Source organism: Symphalangus syndactylus, chromosome 15, assembly GCF_028878055.3.
Source record: "Symphalangus syndactylus isolate Jambi chromosome 15, NHGRI_mSymSyn1-v2.1_pri, whole genome shotgun sequence".
Classification (NCBI taxonomy): Eukaryota; Metazoa; Chordata; class Mammalia; order Primates; family Hylobatidae; genus Symphalangus; species Symphalangus syndactylus.
Genome location: NC_072437.2, coordinates 9,989,210 through 10,005,253, shown reverse-complemented (window position 1 = coordinate 10,005,253; position 16,044 = coordinate 9,989,210). Strand labels below are relative to the sequence as shown.

General features: G+C 42.4%; 1 protein-coding gene across 3 annotated transcripts in view; it reads right to left on the bottom strand.

The window, feature by feature from the left end:
* The window catches only part of COL4A1 (collagen type IV alpha 1 chain), a 157,149-nt gene that overhangs the window by 84,859 nt on the left and 56,246 nt on the right, over positions 1-16,044 (bottom strand). For 2 of the 3 annotated variants that reach the window (XM_055244660.2, XM_055244664.2), the window contains exon 2: positions 8,406-8,465. In XM_055244660.2, the coding sequence (XP_055100635.2) occupies positions 8,406-8,465 (60 nt within the window). Of the gene's footprint in view, positions 1-8,405; positions 8,466-11,134; positions 11,237-16,044 lie in introns of those variants that run through there. The other variant, XM_055244661.2, reaches the window with a different exon arrangement.

Here is a 16,044-nt window from a genome sequence, read left to right as displayed (position 1 = left end):
CATGTCTATGTCTTTCTATCCATGGATCTGTCTAGAACTGAGCTAACAAGCACATTTTCCTCCCATTTATTGCAACTTGAAAATGCAGCTGCTATTCACATGACATGCATATGTCCCCACGTGTGACATTGTAAATTTCTTAAGTGCTTTTATGTACAGTATCCCCCATTCAGTTCTTTTAGCAACTCTGGGGAATTTCCAGGTCAGGGCATAACTTGGTCAAAACAACTTGGTGAAAAACAGTGGGTAGATGGGGGAACTCACACTAGAATCAAGGTTTTATCCACCAATCCACTCTTTCACAAAGGCCGTTCCTGGCTTGAGAAATAAAAAAGGTCAGAGGCTCAGCACAGTGGCTCACGCCTGTCATCCCAGCACTTTGGGAGGCCGCGACGGCAAATCTCTTGAGGTCAGGAGTTCCAGACCAGCCTGGCCAACATGGTGAAACCCTGTCTCTGCTAAAAATACAAAAATTAGCCAGGTGGTGGGGGTACACGCCTATAATCCCAGCTACTTGGGAGGCTGAGGCATGAGAATCACTTGAACCCAGGAGACGGAGGTTGCAGCGAGCCGAGATCATGCCACTGTACTTCAGCCTGAGTGACAGTGAGACTCCATCTCAAAAAAAAAAAAGAAGAAGAAAAAAGGGGGGGTCAAATAAGTGTGGGGAACTGCATATGACGCAGCACCCACGGAAGGTCCAGATGATACACTATCTTATCACAGGCTCTGAGACATCCCAGGGCAAAACAACAAATGTCCATTTAAGCTGAACTCAGTTTTCCCCAAACGCCTCTGTCCTTGGAACCTCTTCCCGTTTCCATCCCGGAGGAAACATCTGTTGACATCCTAAAGATGGTCTGATGATCATATTTTGGGAAAGGCTAAACTAGACACTATTGTCTCTCAGGAATATTCAAAACATGTATAAACAAAGGCATTCAATTGATCTCAAATATATTAGTAATTTCAAATATGCTTAATGCGCTACCTAAACAAATCTCATATTTATTTTTTAAACCACCTTAGTATTGTATACTAAGGAGCACTTTTTAATGTGTTTTGATTTTATGGTACATATTTCACACCTTATAAGTAAGAAAATTGAATTTCTTTTTAAATAGACTAGATTTGAAATTCTCACTAAGTCAAATCTGGCACAGTGCCTCTCACATATTAAGTACTTAATAAATTACTGTTATTATTAATAACTCACCATTATTAGTTCAAATGAATTAACTTATCCAAAGTTACAAAGAGTCTACACAAAAATATTTGCTTTCATGTGCTTGAGTAAAGAATTCAATATCTAAGAAGAAGCATAACACCTTTAACATTTAAAACAATGGTTAATATAATTTATAGGAAAATTTTTTAATATTCTGTTAAAAACAACACATACAAGAAAGAAGCTATGCAAGAAGATAATCATACAAGAAGATAATTATTGTTCTTTAGTAATTACTGGAGATGCAAATCTATTCTACACAGATACTAGGAATAACAAGGAATAAAAGGAGAAGAGCCAGTCCATCTATACAGTGGAATATTTAAAGCACTCTGTCCTTGTATGTTTTCATTTCATAATGAAAACATGGCTAAAACTATGTCTATTGTTACCCATGTGTAAATTAGAGGAAAGATCATGGAAATAAATATATTTATAAATTGAAGATCATTGAATTCTCCAAAAATACAAATAAAGTACAATCCCTGTCTCAAAAAGGAATTTCATCTAAGATTTAATTACAATTAAGAAAATACCCTAAATTTATGATAATAGGAAAAAGTGAGTCCCATACCTTAAAGGTAGGGTTAGATTCTAAGGCACTTTGACAATTGTTACAATATAGCACCAAAACGACTAGAATGTTGTAGATGATGTGTTTAAAAACAGCATGCAAGCTCGAGCCTAAACTCCTTATCACGTAGACGCTGCAATGTCTCTGGCAATGGGAGCTAATAAAAAACAGTCAATGTAAAATGGCACATCTAATTCAACAGACTGGAAAATCTGTCCTCTTCTCTTCTTGTATTTAGGTATTAAATTTATGGCATTCCTTACAGATAATATTTTTCTTCTTATTTTGTATGTCCTTGACAGAAATATACTAAGAATGCTTATTTTGCGTCTCTCAAAGTGCCCAGCAAAGTAACAACTGAAAAGTATGCGTTAATTAATCGTGTATCTAAGGATCGACAGAGGCAACCCCTCTCCAGCTCTAAGTAGCCTGTGAAAAGGGAAAAGAAGACACTTCTTCCAGATGTGGAGGAGGCAGAGGCACAAGTCGATGATCGAGAGTCAAAGAGAGGATGCTGAGAAGCACGGCCATGCCCACGGCCTGGGGAATCGCGGAGACACAGTGCAGACCACCAGCCTTCAAACAGAGCAAGGAGCTTCCTGTGGAGCGGAGTCTACACCAGGATTTCCGAAAGGCAGGGGCTGCGGGGTGAGCCGGTGCTCACGCTGGGGTGTTTCTGCAGCCCTCTCACAGGCCTGAAACAGGCTTACTTCAAAATGCCTTCCCCTTAGAGAGGCTTTCTTCCTAATGCACAGGGAAAAGCAATCCCGAATGGGGTGGGATGCACGTTTTGATGGGCTGGGCACTCCAACCTGTCTCAGAGGGGACAGTGGGGCAGGAGTGGCTGCTGACTGTCTGACCTGCCCCTTGTCACACACAGGGGCTCGCTGTGGGTTATTTGTTGAACCAGGCTGGAGGCCCACTTTGACTCCTTTAGAACAGGAACTGGGAGGTCTGCCCAGGGCCCCAGAGGAGTAGGCTCGTTTGTTTGTGGTCCTCCAGCAGTCCTCCCCGTCTCGACCCGTTAGAGAAAGGCTTCAGAAGGCTTGCTGTCCTTGGCAGGTGGCCAGGGGCGCGGTGAGTCCACCACAGAGTCAGTAAGAGGAAAGGAACTTGCTCAAGACTTCGGGATATTCTGAGCCCTGTCTTCAGCTGGCCTGACTCCCTCAGATTAGGGTCTGCTTATCTGAAGGAGTAGAAACTGAGTCGTACTCTGGTTAGTGCCTGAATCCTGTTATTTGTCTTTTATTAGCTATAGAAGATGGGGTTAGTTCAGTGGTATTCAATCTAGGCTGAGTCTGCACCCCCACCCCCTGCCAGGAGACATTTAGCAACAGCTGGAGATACATTTATGTCAGGACTGCTGGGGTGGGGGTGCTCCTGGCATCTGATGTGTAAAAGCTGGGATGCTGCTCAACGTCCTACAATGGACAGGACAGACCCACAACCAAAAATTACCCCACTCAAACTGTCAATACTACCAAGTGGAAAAAGCCTGGGCTAGCTGGTTTCTTCCACTGTATAATCGATATTATAATAATGTGCATAAAACATACTCAGCCCCAGGCCTGGCCCAAGATACAGTCTCTTTCTCTTTCTTGCTCTGACACTCACAAGCCAGGATTTTTCTATCCTGGCCTAGATCTGTTGTGTAAAAGCAGCAGCTATAGCCAAATGTTGAGATGCAGAGAGACAGGTTTATACAAAGGTGTGACATGGACATACACCGATTGTGTCAAATATCTAGGCACTAAATGGCTGGTAAAGCTACAAACTGTTTGCCATAACAAAGGAGGAGGGTATCCTGTACAAACTCAGCCATACATGACATTAAACTCTTCCCACATTTCCTGGGCCAGAAATGAAATCACTTCCAGATTGGCCACAGACTTCTCCAGCCTTTTCAAATCAGATAAGGTACACATTTTAGACAAACAGATAGCAACGCCATTGTCAAAGTTCTCTGCTTGGAAAGCAATCTTGGTTGTTCTATCTGATGACAATACTATTGCAATGCAGAGCCAGTGTGGACAGGAGCTGTGATTTATAGACAATCTAATTAGTAATAACAGGATAATGTGCTGTTTCTCTATATCTTTGCCAAGGATCTGGGTATCAGCAGGGTTACAGTATTACAAGAAGATATGAGATACCCACACAGTTGTCACTATTCACTAGAAATGCTACAATTCTGCTTAATTAAGACTCTGCTCACAAGACTGTGGCTTGGGAATGTCCCTTTTTAGAGTCACTATAGTAGAAACCATCAAACCTTTGCTATGACAGCATTTATCAACTGATCCCAAGAGCTGTTTTCTCTGATGACTGCAGTTCAATTAACATGTGTCTTCACACATACGTGTGACAGATGAACCTAGTCTATATCCAAGCAAGCCTGGCAAATTAGTGAGGACATGAAAGGCTGAGGTCCTGCTGAATCGGGGAAGCTGTCCCTTGATTTTATGCTCCAGGTCCCAGGGATCACTTCCTTCTCAGAAAGACTTTTGTATTTGTTTTCTCAACAGCTTCTCCTGGAATTTGATGGTTTACTCTCGCCTTGTTATTTATTTATGTACACCAGTCTTCCATCTCTAGTTTAACTTTAAATTCCCTTTTTTGGACACTACAGGGTCACAGACTATGGTGATAGTGTTATGGAAACGTGGGCTACCAGGTTAGATTATTTGAAAGACATCTTGTGCAAACTCTATTTTAGCAAAACATAAATGGTTAATTTCCTTAGCATAAAGCAGTAACTTCTGGGAATGTGTCGCCTTTCCTACTATCTTAAATACTTGAGAAAATCAAATTATCATGCAAAAGAAGAGCTTAACTTTTGGCTATTTCTGTGAAGGCAAGCATTCAAAACCCTAATCAGTACAAGCAGACAGCATTCCCACACTGCTGCAGTCTCTGGAGGAGCACAGAGCCACTGTGTGCAAGGCCAAATTAATTACCTAACAGAAAACATCTGAAGATATGAGTGGCTTTCCAAGCAAGTGGGAAAATAAACAACTCAGCAAAGACTCTCTGAAATCCAGTAGAAACCTGCTGAATTTAACTGTTGAACTCAGATCAAGCTATCTAGTATTTATTGATTACTTGAAAACTATGAGATTACAACACCAGCAATGATCTGTTGCACTAAAAGGTATTTATAGTATCTATAGAATATAAGACATTTTGTCCATTCTGTCATATCTCCATAGAAAGCAGAACTTAGTCAAAAGAGATTTGCAATGGAGATACTCCAGTTTCTGTTGAGGATACTGATGGTTTGCAAAAATAGTGTCAAAGTACTCCTCAAAGAGACGTGGGAAAATATGTCTTAGAAGTAATAATTTCCAAATTTCGAAGGCTGTGACATTCTGACCCAGCTTGGTAACCTTAACTGCATCTGAGGTGTGCCTCCTACTGTCCTGTTTAAAGAACAACCAATCAAAATCAACTTAATATGTAGACATTTGGGAATATCAAAATAACTTCATGAGGATAGCAGACGTTCAGTTGCAGCTCATAAGCAGACTAGTGATTTAAACCAGTAGATGTGCATTCCATTATTCCAACCCTTTAGTCATTTTGTTTTTATACTAGGTCAGCATTTCTAGGGCTGGGACACTCTGAAAGTGCAGAAGGTGGCAGAAAGTGCAGAAGGTGGAAGGTGGCAGCCACTGAGGAGGACCCATTTCTTCTCTTGGCCTGCCAGCCTAGAGTACATTTCCTTCTTAGCTGACTTTGGGATGAGAGAAGGGGAACCAGATGGGAAACCCTAGCTCAGTGAAGCTTGAGGCATTTCACGTCATTAAATTGATTATTTTAACAGGACTTCGAAGACAATAAGGGGAAGTTTGTTTAAAATTTCCTCTGTCAGTGGGAGGAAGGGCTCTTTCCCTTTCTCAATGCTGTGTGAACCATAGGACGTGAAATGTTTATGCTCAAGATGAGAAAAAAATAGACCTTCTCTATTTCTGTTAAAATGACATAATACTAAACCATTTAGCTATTATCCTAGGCCTAGACTTCAAGAGGCCTTCTGAACCCATCCAATCATCACTGCCTTTTAAATCACAAATTCAGAATGGTCTAAGGTAGAGCTTGCTAGCATTTTATTTTAAATGTTCTTTATGGAATTAAAAAAATTTAAAAAAAACAGTAAGAACTCCAAAGTTGGCAATGGAGAAATAGGAGTGTAGAGGAGCAGATCAGGCCAAAAAAAGTCCTGGAGGTGCTGGGCTCCCTGGCCTGGGTCCCTTGGTGGGAAACCTGGCTAAGGCCACACAAGGAGGAGAGCAGGATCCTGCTCCTTCCATCCCAGTCCCGGCCTGGGCTCTGCTGACTCCCAGTGTCAAGGCTAAAGCTGGCCCCTGTAGGAAGCTGGCATGGAGCCTCCCTAGGACACAACTTCCACATGGCCCCACGCTTCTCCGCCTTCCTGTCCTGAGCAGGGTGCAGGCCCCACAAAGGCTCCCAGCCAGGACAGGCAAGGACCTCGCCTGGGTGGAGGGGGCCGCCCCCAGCAAGGGCTCCTCCTTGGGCAATGTTGAGATAAAATGCTGGAGGCCCCTTTCCTTCAGGCCAGGTGCTGGACACCACCTTCCCTGTCTTCCCCACACATGTGTAGCCCACTCAGAGTGGAAGCGGCTTGGCTCTGAGGGGTGTTACCAGGTTGTGGAGATGTCAGTTGATAGGTAGGGAAGGCTACACCCTATCATTCTCCACTGTCATGTTTTGATGAGTGGATTTTTGGGAAAAACTGAAATAAATTAGGCTAAAAAAATTACAAGTGTTTTGGGTTTTGGTTTTTGGTTTTGAGTTAGAGCTTCTCTCTGTCGCCTAGGTGCGTCTTGGCTCACTGCAACCTCTGCCTCCTGGGTTCAAGCGATTCTCCTGTCTCAACCTCCTGAGGAGCTGGGACTGGAAGCGTGTGCCACGACGCTGGGCTAATTTTTGTACTTTTAGTAGAGACTGAGTTTCGCCATGTTGGCCAGGGTGGTCTCAAACTCCTGATTTCCAGTGATCCTCCTGCCTCAGCCTCCCAAACTGCTAGGATTACAGGCGTGACCCACCATGCCTGGCCTAAAAAATGCATATAAGTTTGTAGATGTGGATGGAATAAGAAAGTCTGTAAAGCTCCAGAGCCAAGGAGGGGCCGCCAAGGCCTGCCAGCTGGACAGAAACAAATGGAAATGGAGGTGGACATCAACCCTGCTGTCCCTAGGAGGGAGCAAGGCCAACTTGGCTCCAGCCCTGATGCTTTCAAAGTCACGTGGAAAACACAGTAATCATGATCCAGGCCTTAACTTCCTCTTTGTCGGGACCCCAAAGTTCTCTATTTTATCATTTTGAGGACATTTTTATGAGTTTGGTGAGCTCACTTGTATATTTCAAGTTAGGTTTTTAACAAAATGTCTGTGGCATGAGAAACACTTGCCTCTACTTTAAAATAAGTCTTGAACGTGCACACTGGAAATCGCTAGAAAAAATTCCCAAGTAAGAGAACAAACAGAGCATGAAGATAAATTAGAGTTGATAAGAAAAGATGTTGAAACTTCCCTTACGTACTCCATTCATTCAAAAACTATCCAGGTTAACACTAGTGCCACCAACTACCAGGCATATTTTTTAAAATAATAATGTTGGCATTTCAGCAAATAGCCAAAAAGAAACCACAGAATTTTCTGTAAACTAGAATTTGCTGAATTTCAAAAGCATCAGTCTGTGGCCCCATAAAACCTCTGGCACGCCAGGGAGGGAAGTAAGAATTCACACGCTGGCCAGAATGACACCTTCAGCTTTCTGGAAACAGTATCCTACAGAGCACACTCCATTCTACAGGGTCCCAACCTGCTACGCACACCTGCACCAGAGGCCGAGTGGCTTAAGGTGGTGGCGTTTCCTCATGGCCACACCTGGTTTCCATGGTGACCCACAGACAGTACCAGGGCGCTGCACTGTTTTCTGGATAAAAAAACAGTCAGGCACCCTCTTTCCAACCAGCTGAAATGCACAGATTCAACTTGCCTTCCAGAGAAACATCTTTATCTGGAGCCCTGGTTCTTAAATGAGAGGAAGGGGAAGAGTTTGCTTGGAAAGAAATATATTTTAATTTTACATTTGGGAAACACTAAGTTTCCCAGGCAGTATTTTTATAAATAAATCTAGACAAGCGTGTGATGGATTAAAAGATGGTTTAAAAATACTAATTTGAAGAGAAGGCCCTCAAGTAGAATAGGAACTAGTTTCTTTTTCCAGAAAAATGCTAAAATTAGTTCTTATAAATCAATTCAAAAAATACAATAGATTCAACAGATTTTCTGCCACTATACTTGTTACTCTTAGAGTCGAAAAGGCAAATAAACCAAATATCTTTTTCTACATTAATTGTCACATGCTATTACATTCTTTGGAGAAGAGCTATTATAACAATATTACTACTCAGAAGTAATGTCAAGCCTGGCTTGGCTTCATTTGTATTGCTCTGGGGAAATTATCAAAACAGTAATAAGGCTTTCACCTGAATTGCTGATTATTCGGTTACGGTTAATGTTGTACTTACTGTCCAATTCAAAAAGAAATGTTGTGATTTAAATTTCGGCAACTCACCTTTTGTCCCTTCACTCCATGGCAGTCACATTTGCCACAGCCAGAGCCAGCACAGCCACCCTGGAAGGAAGAGAAAACATCTTTAAATAGAAGAACACTTTCAAAGCGAGGGCAATATGCAAATGGAGATGATTCTGGCATCTTGACTTGTTTATGAGCGAAGCCTGCCCTGTCCTTCGGACACAATCTTATCTGCACTGGTTTCCATGGGGCTGTCATGCAGTTCCGCTTAGGGTGCAGATCCCCTGCCCAAATAGACAAAAAAAGATCCTTGAGTAGAACAAATCCAAGTGTTACTCAGCCCAAAAAGTGAACAATGTCAACTATACTTTTTGTCCTTTGTTAGTTTCTATTTGAAGTTGACACCCTCGGGGATAAGTTTAACAGGGCACCACCCATATTTGCAAAGCTACCCGAATGTCATGCTTCTTATTTAGAGGTGTCAAACCTAAGACCACGGGAGGCTGAGAGCTCCCAACGGTGCGGTCTCAAGGACACATGACCACACAAAAAAAGTTTGTACAGAACAGAATAAAGGAATGAGCTGATTTTTAAGCCCCAATCTTAAAGAACTCCTTTTTGAATTCAATTAAAGCTTGAATGTTGCATTAAAGAACAGTCGACAACAAAATATTCTTGTAGTTCACTTTTTTTTTTTTTTAGACAAAGTGTTGCTTTTGTTGCCCAGGCTGGAGTGCAATGGTGCAATCTTGGCTCACTGCAACCTCCACCTCCCCAGTTCAAGTGATTCTCCTTCCTCAGCATCCCAAGTAGCTGGTAATACAGGCACCCACTACCACACCCAGCTAATTTTTTGTATTTTTAGTAGAGATGGGGTTTCATCATGTTGACCAGGCTGGTCTCGAACTCCTGACCTAGGTGATCCACCCGCCTCAGCCTCCCAAAGTGCTGGGATTATAGGCATGAGACACTGTGCCCAGCCTGTAGTTCACTTCTAACATAAAAATTAATGTTAAAAATGGAAGGAAATGAATCCAAGCGTGTGATAAAAGCTGGAGAGGAAGCAAGCTACCACGTGTTCAAACGCCTACCAGGTGCCACGCACAGTCAGCGATCATCTTATTTAATGATCATAACAATCATTTCAAGACAGGTAGTGCCATCCCCATTTACAGATGTGGAAACTGAATTAGAAGATTTATTATAACACGCTAGGACAAAGTTGAAATTAGAACCCAACTTCAACTTCCATTATGTAAAATTGCCATCACATGAAAAGATAGAAATATGTCGGTACATACACGCATTTGCAATTTCCTTAGAAGAATCCCAGTTTTAAACCATGACAGACACAAGTATTGTGCATAGAATGTAAAGAGGTATGAGATTAATAATCGAGTTAATAAGCTTTATTAGAGGCTCTGCTTTAAGTCTGATACAAAATGTTTACTTATATTCTACTTCAGGTGATTATCATTTCCTGAAAATAAAATCATGCCACTAATAGTATTGTGATCATGCAAAGTGTATATTTTTAACAACATATTCAAGCCTCAGCTGCATTGCCATGGAGACTTCTGCATAAAACAATCACATCTGGAGATATTTATTTTGTAAAGCTAAATCTGAACAAGTGCCTCCAAGACAGTAAGCTGTTCTCAATTTTATATTTTGGAAATGGGGACAGCTGACAACAGTCCAAGCAAACTCCAGAGATGATGGGTCTGTGTTTTTCTCTGACTCACATTTTAGGCAACTTTCAGCCTACACTCTCATAACCTCCTAACATTTTAAATCAATCCATGTGCACAGATTTGCTTCATAATCTGGGTTTTGGTGACCACTCAGAGGCGTCCAAAGAGATGAGGCCAAAATCTGTAACCTGTGTTCCAGGAGGTTCTTCCAAAATGGACAAATACCGGTACTGAGAGACCTCACCAGAGGTACCTAACTCAGCCAGCACTACCATGTGTCTAATCCCCAGGTGAGGGTCACCTGCTCCCTACCTGGCTCCTGCGAATTGCTGACTGCATGTCTCTATTGTCAGGCTTATCATGTTTCTCGTTGTTTACTTTGTTTACTTCTGTGTCTCCCCAGTACACCCTGAGTGCTTTGGAGGCTGCCCCACATACAGCTCACACCAGGCTCCCGTAGCATTGAGCCTGATGTGAGCTGTATTTCATCTAAGACGACACCAATTATAAAACCCATACTAAGAAATAAAGAATGGTACTAATTAAACAATGACACATTATCAATTGTTAGATCTATCCCAATTCCAGAGTTGTTAAAACATTAATAAATGCACATCTTAGAACTGATGAAATCAGTACCCAATTATGGTTGTATTCTTGGTGCTGTTACTGGTGTTACCCACCTAAGCAACCTTAAATAACAACTGTAGATGGAAATCCAGTGGCACCGCGCACCTCAGTGCACAGTGCATTCGTGCACAACAGCGCTGTGGGACAAAGCTCCAAACAGGGAACTCGGCAATAACTGCCTGACTGTTCCAGATCACAGAGTAGCCAGGGAAGAGCCGGGGACTCTGGGGAGTGCGCTGGCACCTGGCACCTGGGCCGTCCAGACCAGCTATTCCATCACCAGTTCATCTCCAAGTCCCTGGGGTTCTGGGGCAGCCTCTTTGCTCGGATTATGCCACTGCCCACAACCTGTTTGCGTTTAAGCCAAGTTTGGAAACACATCACTGTTCTTTAAACTCTGCTGTGTTTCATCCCCCTCCTACAGATATCAAAAGGAAAACCCACCAGGCTAAGTCTCACGTATCTGCAGAGTCCATTTAGGAAATGTCCAGCCGTCATCTGGGCTTAGCTGGCAGAAACTCAACACCAGCCTGAAGCAGTGTAGATTTTCGACTTGTGAGTCAATTGCTGCTTTCTGGGAAAGAGCAGATTAAGCAGGGATTTAAGGGATTGAAGCTGAAAACGGCTATTTGGTGATCTGGAGTTTTCCGAAAGGTTGATAAAATCTCAGAAGCTTATCTTTCTGCAATTTGAGGGAGGTTATAAAAATGAATTTCCTGGAACTGGGCCCTTAAGCCATCCGTGAATGCTTCCATTGCCTGGGACTGCAGATAAGAGGCTGCAAGGCTCGGTTCAAGATGCTTCTTGTGCTTTTGGTACAGAAACACCCCCAGCCGGTGCCGGTGACAGGCGGGTGGGTAGTTTTACCCTGGGGACCACTTCACGTACTAAGGAACATTGGGGAAAATCAGAGATGAGAAAGGACTGACCCCCGACCCCTGGCCTTCCCCCATCACCTTAACGCTTTTTCATAAGCAAGTATTTTTTTTTAATCCTGGACCAAAAACATGTATGGCTTTATGTGTGTAGGGAATTTTATTATCAATTCTGGCCCCTGAAGGCAATTCTAAAAAATTGATCATTCCAAAAATATCTAAATTAGGGTTAGCTTTTCAGAATAAAAGATGTCTAAGACCATGATTTTTGTGTCACATTCTGGGTGGCCTAGCATTTTATGTAAATGGTTTTGTTAAAACAAAACAAAACAAAACAAAACAAAAACTAGCCTTTAGAATGACAAGAATGACAAACAAATATCCTAAGATGTGTGTTTACTTTGTTAAATAAAATCTATTTTAAAATATCACTATTCTGGTCCTTTCTGTCATATAAGGGCCTGTGCTGGGTATCACCCTGGCATATGAAGGTATTTTAGCTGCAATTCAAGGGTTCTCTGCTAAAAAGAAAAAAAATACAAAAGATGACCTGATTACGCCTTTCACTCTGGTGTAATGTATAAGCTTAAAATGATGAATTAAAATAAAAGTCAAGTAATGCAAGTCTTAATTCACTGTTCTAAATTACTGTGTTTAAAAGGGGTACATAAATAATGCAGGTTACCCAGGTTCACAATTTCACTGGTGACCTGACATATGAAAAGCTATGTCACCATTTCATCATTCCCTGACGAATTACACCTTGCATCTGGACTCCCAGAAAAATCTAAAGCTATATGCAGACTGGTGGACTCCACCGGCTCCCTGCTGGCTGCATATCTGAGGGCCTTTATGAGGGCTCTGCATTCTCCCCATGTCTGGATGACCCCACAGATGAGCTCCCACACCATCTCTTTCAGATTCTAGAATGGGAAGAACTGGTACATTCTGTGCAGTACTCATCCTCTTCCTGGTTTTCCCCTCATTGGTGTTCTAGGGTCAATGAGTTCCAAGTTCCTGGAGCAATGCCTGTGTTGCCTTCCTGTGAGGCACACACTTAACCCAAGTGGTCATGAGGATGAAAGTCAGTCACAAAGGCAGTCTCCACTTGGAAGACGGGGAATATGGCTGGGAGTTCTCAAAGGAAAGAAAGGCAGGGGTCTCGGTCTCTCTTATAGGAGTAGACAAGCCATGGACAACAGCAACACGGGTACCCCAGACCGATGAGGAAAAAGAGGACCCTAGAAAGCTCTTGGGGTTGGGGGTGAATTTATTATTCATGCCCCTAAAACTGTAGACAAACTTAATGAAAACCAAGTCAGTTTTGAAAGTCCTTTTAGCCTCTTCCCCATAGACCATGTGGCCTACAGAGTATAATAAGTTGTCTTCAAATGGAAGCTGAACTGAAATAACTGTGTTTGAAACAGAAAAGAAAATAATAATAGTCCCCAATGGACTGTCAGACACACACACGCACACATAACTTCAATAGCAGAGATCAACTTTAAACGAAAACAAAAAATACAATATGAAAGGAATGCAAAAGGTACCACAAAGTAATCCCTAAACCAAATATCCTTTATATTCTCTAAAAGTCTCTTAAACTTTTCAGGATATGTTAAAATAATTAATACTGTGAAACTTCTCTTTCATGCTCCAATTAAGATATTCAGAGATCCACCATCAGTATTAATGTTATAAAGCATATTAAGTTCTTAAAATACACAAAGATTTTACAATACACAGTACGAGTGCCAAAGAAGAAACGGGAGGAAGAGAAATCAATGGTTTTAATATGAAATAAAGCCTATTTCTGGTTTTCTCGGATCTACAGACCAAGAGGGCGCTCTTCTCAAGATTAAAGTGAATTCCATTCGAGAGGATGCAAGAAGAGGAAAGCTCACTCGTTCTGTTTGGAGAATGCCTTTTTAACTGAACCGAAGAACACCAGCTGCTATGCTACTCGTGTGTGTGTGTGTGTGTGTGTGTGTGTGTGTGGCAGAGAGAGAGAGAGAGGGAGGGAGGGAGGGGAGCAGGGTGCAGTGTTACACAATTTAACTGGGACATGTCTTCTGATGAAGGCATATTTGCAATGAGTTACACAGGATGAAGTCCTCAATTTTCCGATTTTTTTCCTGCTTTTGATGGAAAATAGACCTTTAACATCACAGCTTTAACAATTTTTATGTGTTTCACATCCCACCAAATAGGGACATGTGGAGATCTGCCAAGTCTAAACAGCTTATCTTTCAAATTCTTTCTCGCATTCCCTATGCTGTGCAAAATGTCAAAATACTTTCCTGGTGATACTGCCGTCGAGGGCTCTTCCTGGTTGCAGCACTTCCTCGGGGAGTCTTTTAAATAAGACCTACCCAACTAAATAAGTGTATGGAGACAACAGACTGTATTTTAGGGCTACTTGGGCAGAATTAAAAGTGCGCAGCAAGCGCGGGCCCCACACGCTCCCGGTGGGATTGCGAGCGGAACATTCCCAACCCCAACCCCTCTGGAAGCCGCTTGGGCGCCTCCGCTGAAGCTGGGCCCCGGCCCCGGCTCCTTCCCCGAAATTCCACTCCCAGGGATAAGCCCCACGGCCACACAGCAGGGACGCACTGGCACGGTGCTCCAACTGAGGCAAGTTGAACAAAACCACATTGACCTTTATCACGTCCTGCTGGGGTCTCATCTTTTCAATTCTAAAATGGAGTCTGGCTCTGTCGCGCAGGCTGCAGTGCAGTGGTGCGATCTCGGCTCACTGCAACCTCTGCCATCTGGATTCAAGCGATTCTCCTGCCTCAGCCTCCCTAGTAGCTGGGACTACAGGCACGGGCCACCATGCCAGGATAATTTTTTGTATTTTTAGTAGAGATGGGGTTTCGCCATATTGGCCAGGCTAGTTTCGAACTCCTGGCCTCACGTGATCCACACGCCTCAGCCTCCCAAAATGCTGGGATTACAGGTGTGAGCCACCGTACCCAGCCTCAATTCTATTATTTTAAATTCCACTTCATTCACACACACAAAATGCTGGTGTGTTGAATAAAAGTTAACTACACACAGATGCAGCAGGCACACTTTTTTCAGATAGCGAAACCTCACAGACTGTATATGGAGAATGGACTTCCTAGCTTCTGTCCTGTTTGCCTGTGCTGCTTGTGTCATGCTTGTTTTAACCGCTGTGGCTGTGAGGTTCTGTGAAATGGCTCTCCCCATCTCCACGGACCCCCAGGGCCCAGGAATGCCTTAAAAAAGAATCTTAAAACTTCTCCAGAGAGAGCACACTCTGTATGATCCCATCATATTAAATTCAAGAACGGGGCATCTGTCTATGGGGAAAGAAGTCAGAATTGTGATGACCTTCTGCGGGGCTGTGACAAAGGTGGGGACGAGGGAGGTTTCTGGGGTGCAGGAAACATTCTTTGCTTGTTGCAGGCGGTGACTACACGGGTGTATACGTCGGTAAAAATTCATCGAGCTGTGCACTTGTGATTTTTGCACTTTGTTGTATTTCAATAAAATTAGAGAAAAAGGGACGTGGTCAAGCCTGTTCACAGCAGCACTATCCACAATCGCCCCAGCTGGAAACAGTTCAAGGGACTGAGAAACGATGGGGTATATTCATGGAAGGGAGTTCCTGGTCACACCAGGGCAGTCCAGCTACAGCACCCGCAGCAAGCTGAACGAGGCACAAAAGAAGACAAACTGGGTGACTCCATTCCTATAAAAGTCAAAGCCTAACAAGATGACCTTCGACCCTGGTTACTCTTGAGGGCTAATGACTAGAAGAGGACCCCAGGGACTTCGTGCCTTCTGGTAATGTTCTGGTTCATAGTCTGGGTTCACTGGTATGTTCTCTTTGGGGAAAATGCACTGAGCTGTGCCCTTTGCCTTTGATATGTTTCTGTAAGTTTCTAAACTTCAATAGAAGTTAGCTCCCCAAAAAAGTGTCCATGGCATTTAAAAATTACTAACAAAGTAGTAAAATATAGGCCAAATGTTGTAGCACAAATAATGATTTTTTAAAAGTTTACATTTGCATAACATCTCTCAACTTCCGAAAATATACTTAGTATTGTGGTTTTAAAGGTAAAATTAACTTTTCTCTCTTATTCTCACAGAATTCAAAATCATTGTGCTTTCATCTGCATTTGTTTTATTATCATCATCATTTTGTTTTGACTAATGTAAGATAGATGTGATCCAAAAGATGTGAATATAATTATTCCTCATTAACTCCCCTGAAAGGACAATTTAGGTAAATAAAATAATATTTCTGTTCCATTTAATAATGGAAGACATAGAAACAAAACAGTCCCTACTACTATTTAGAGTTACACAATATTTCTGCCCTAATTTGAAAACAACAAGAGTTGATACATTCTTGGCAAAAAAAAAAGCACAAAAAATGTGAGAAACAGTGAATTTCTAATATGTAACATGTCTCTCTCTGTGCTGTAGTATGACTAAGATTTGTACATG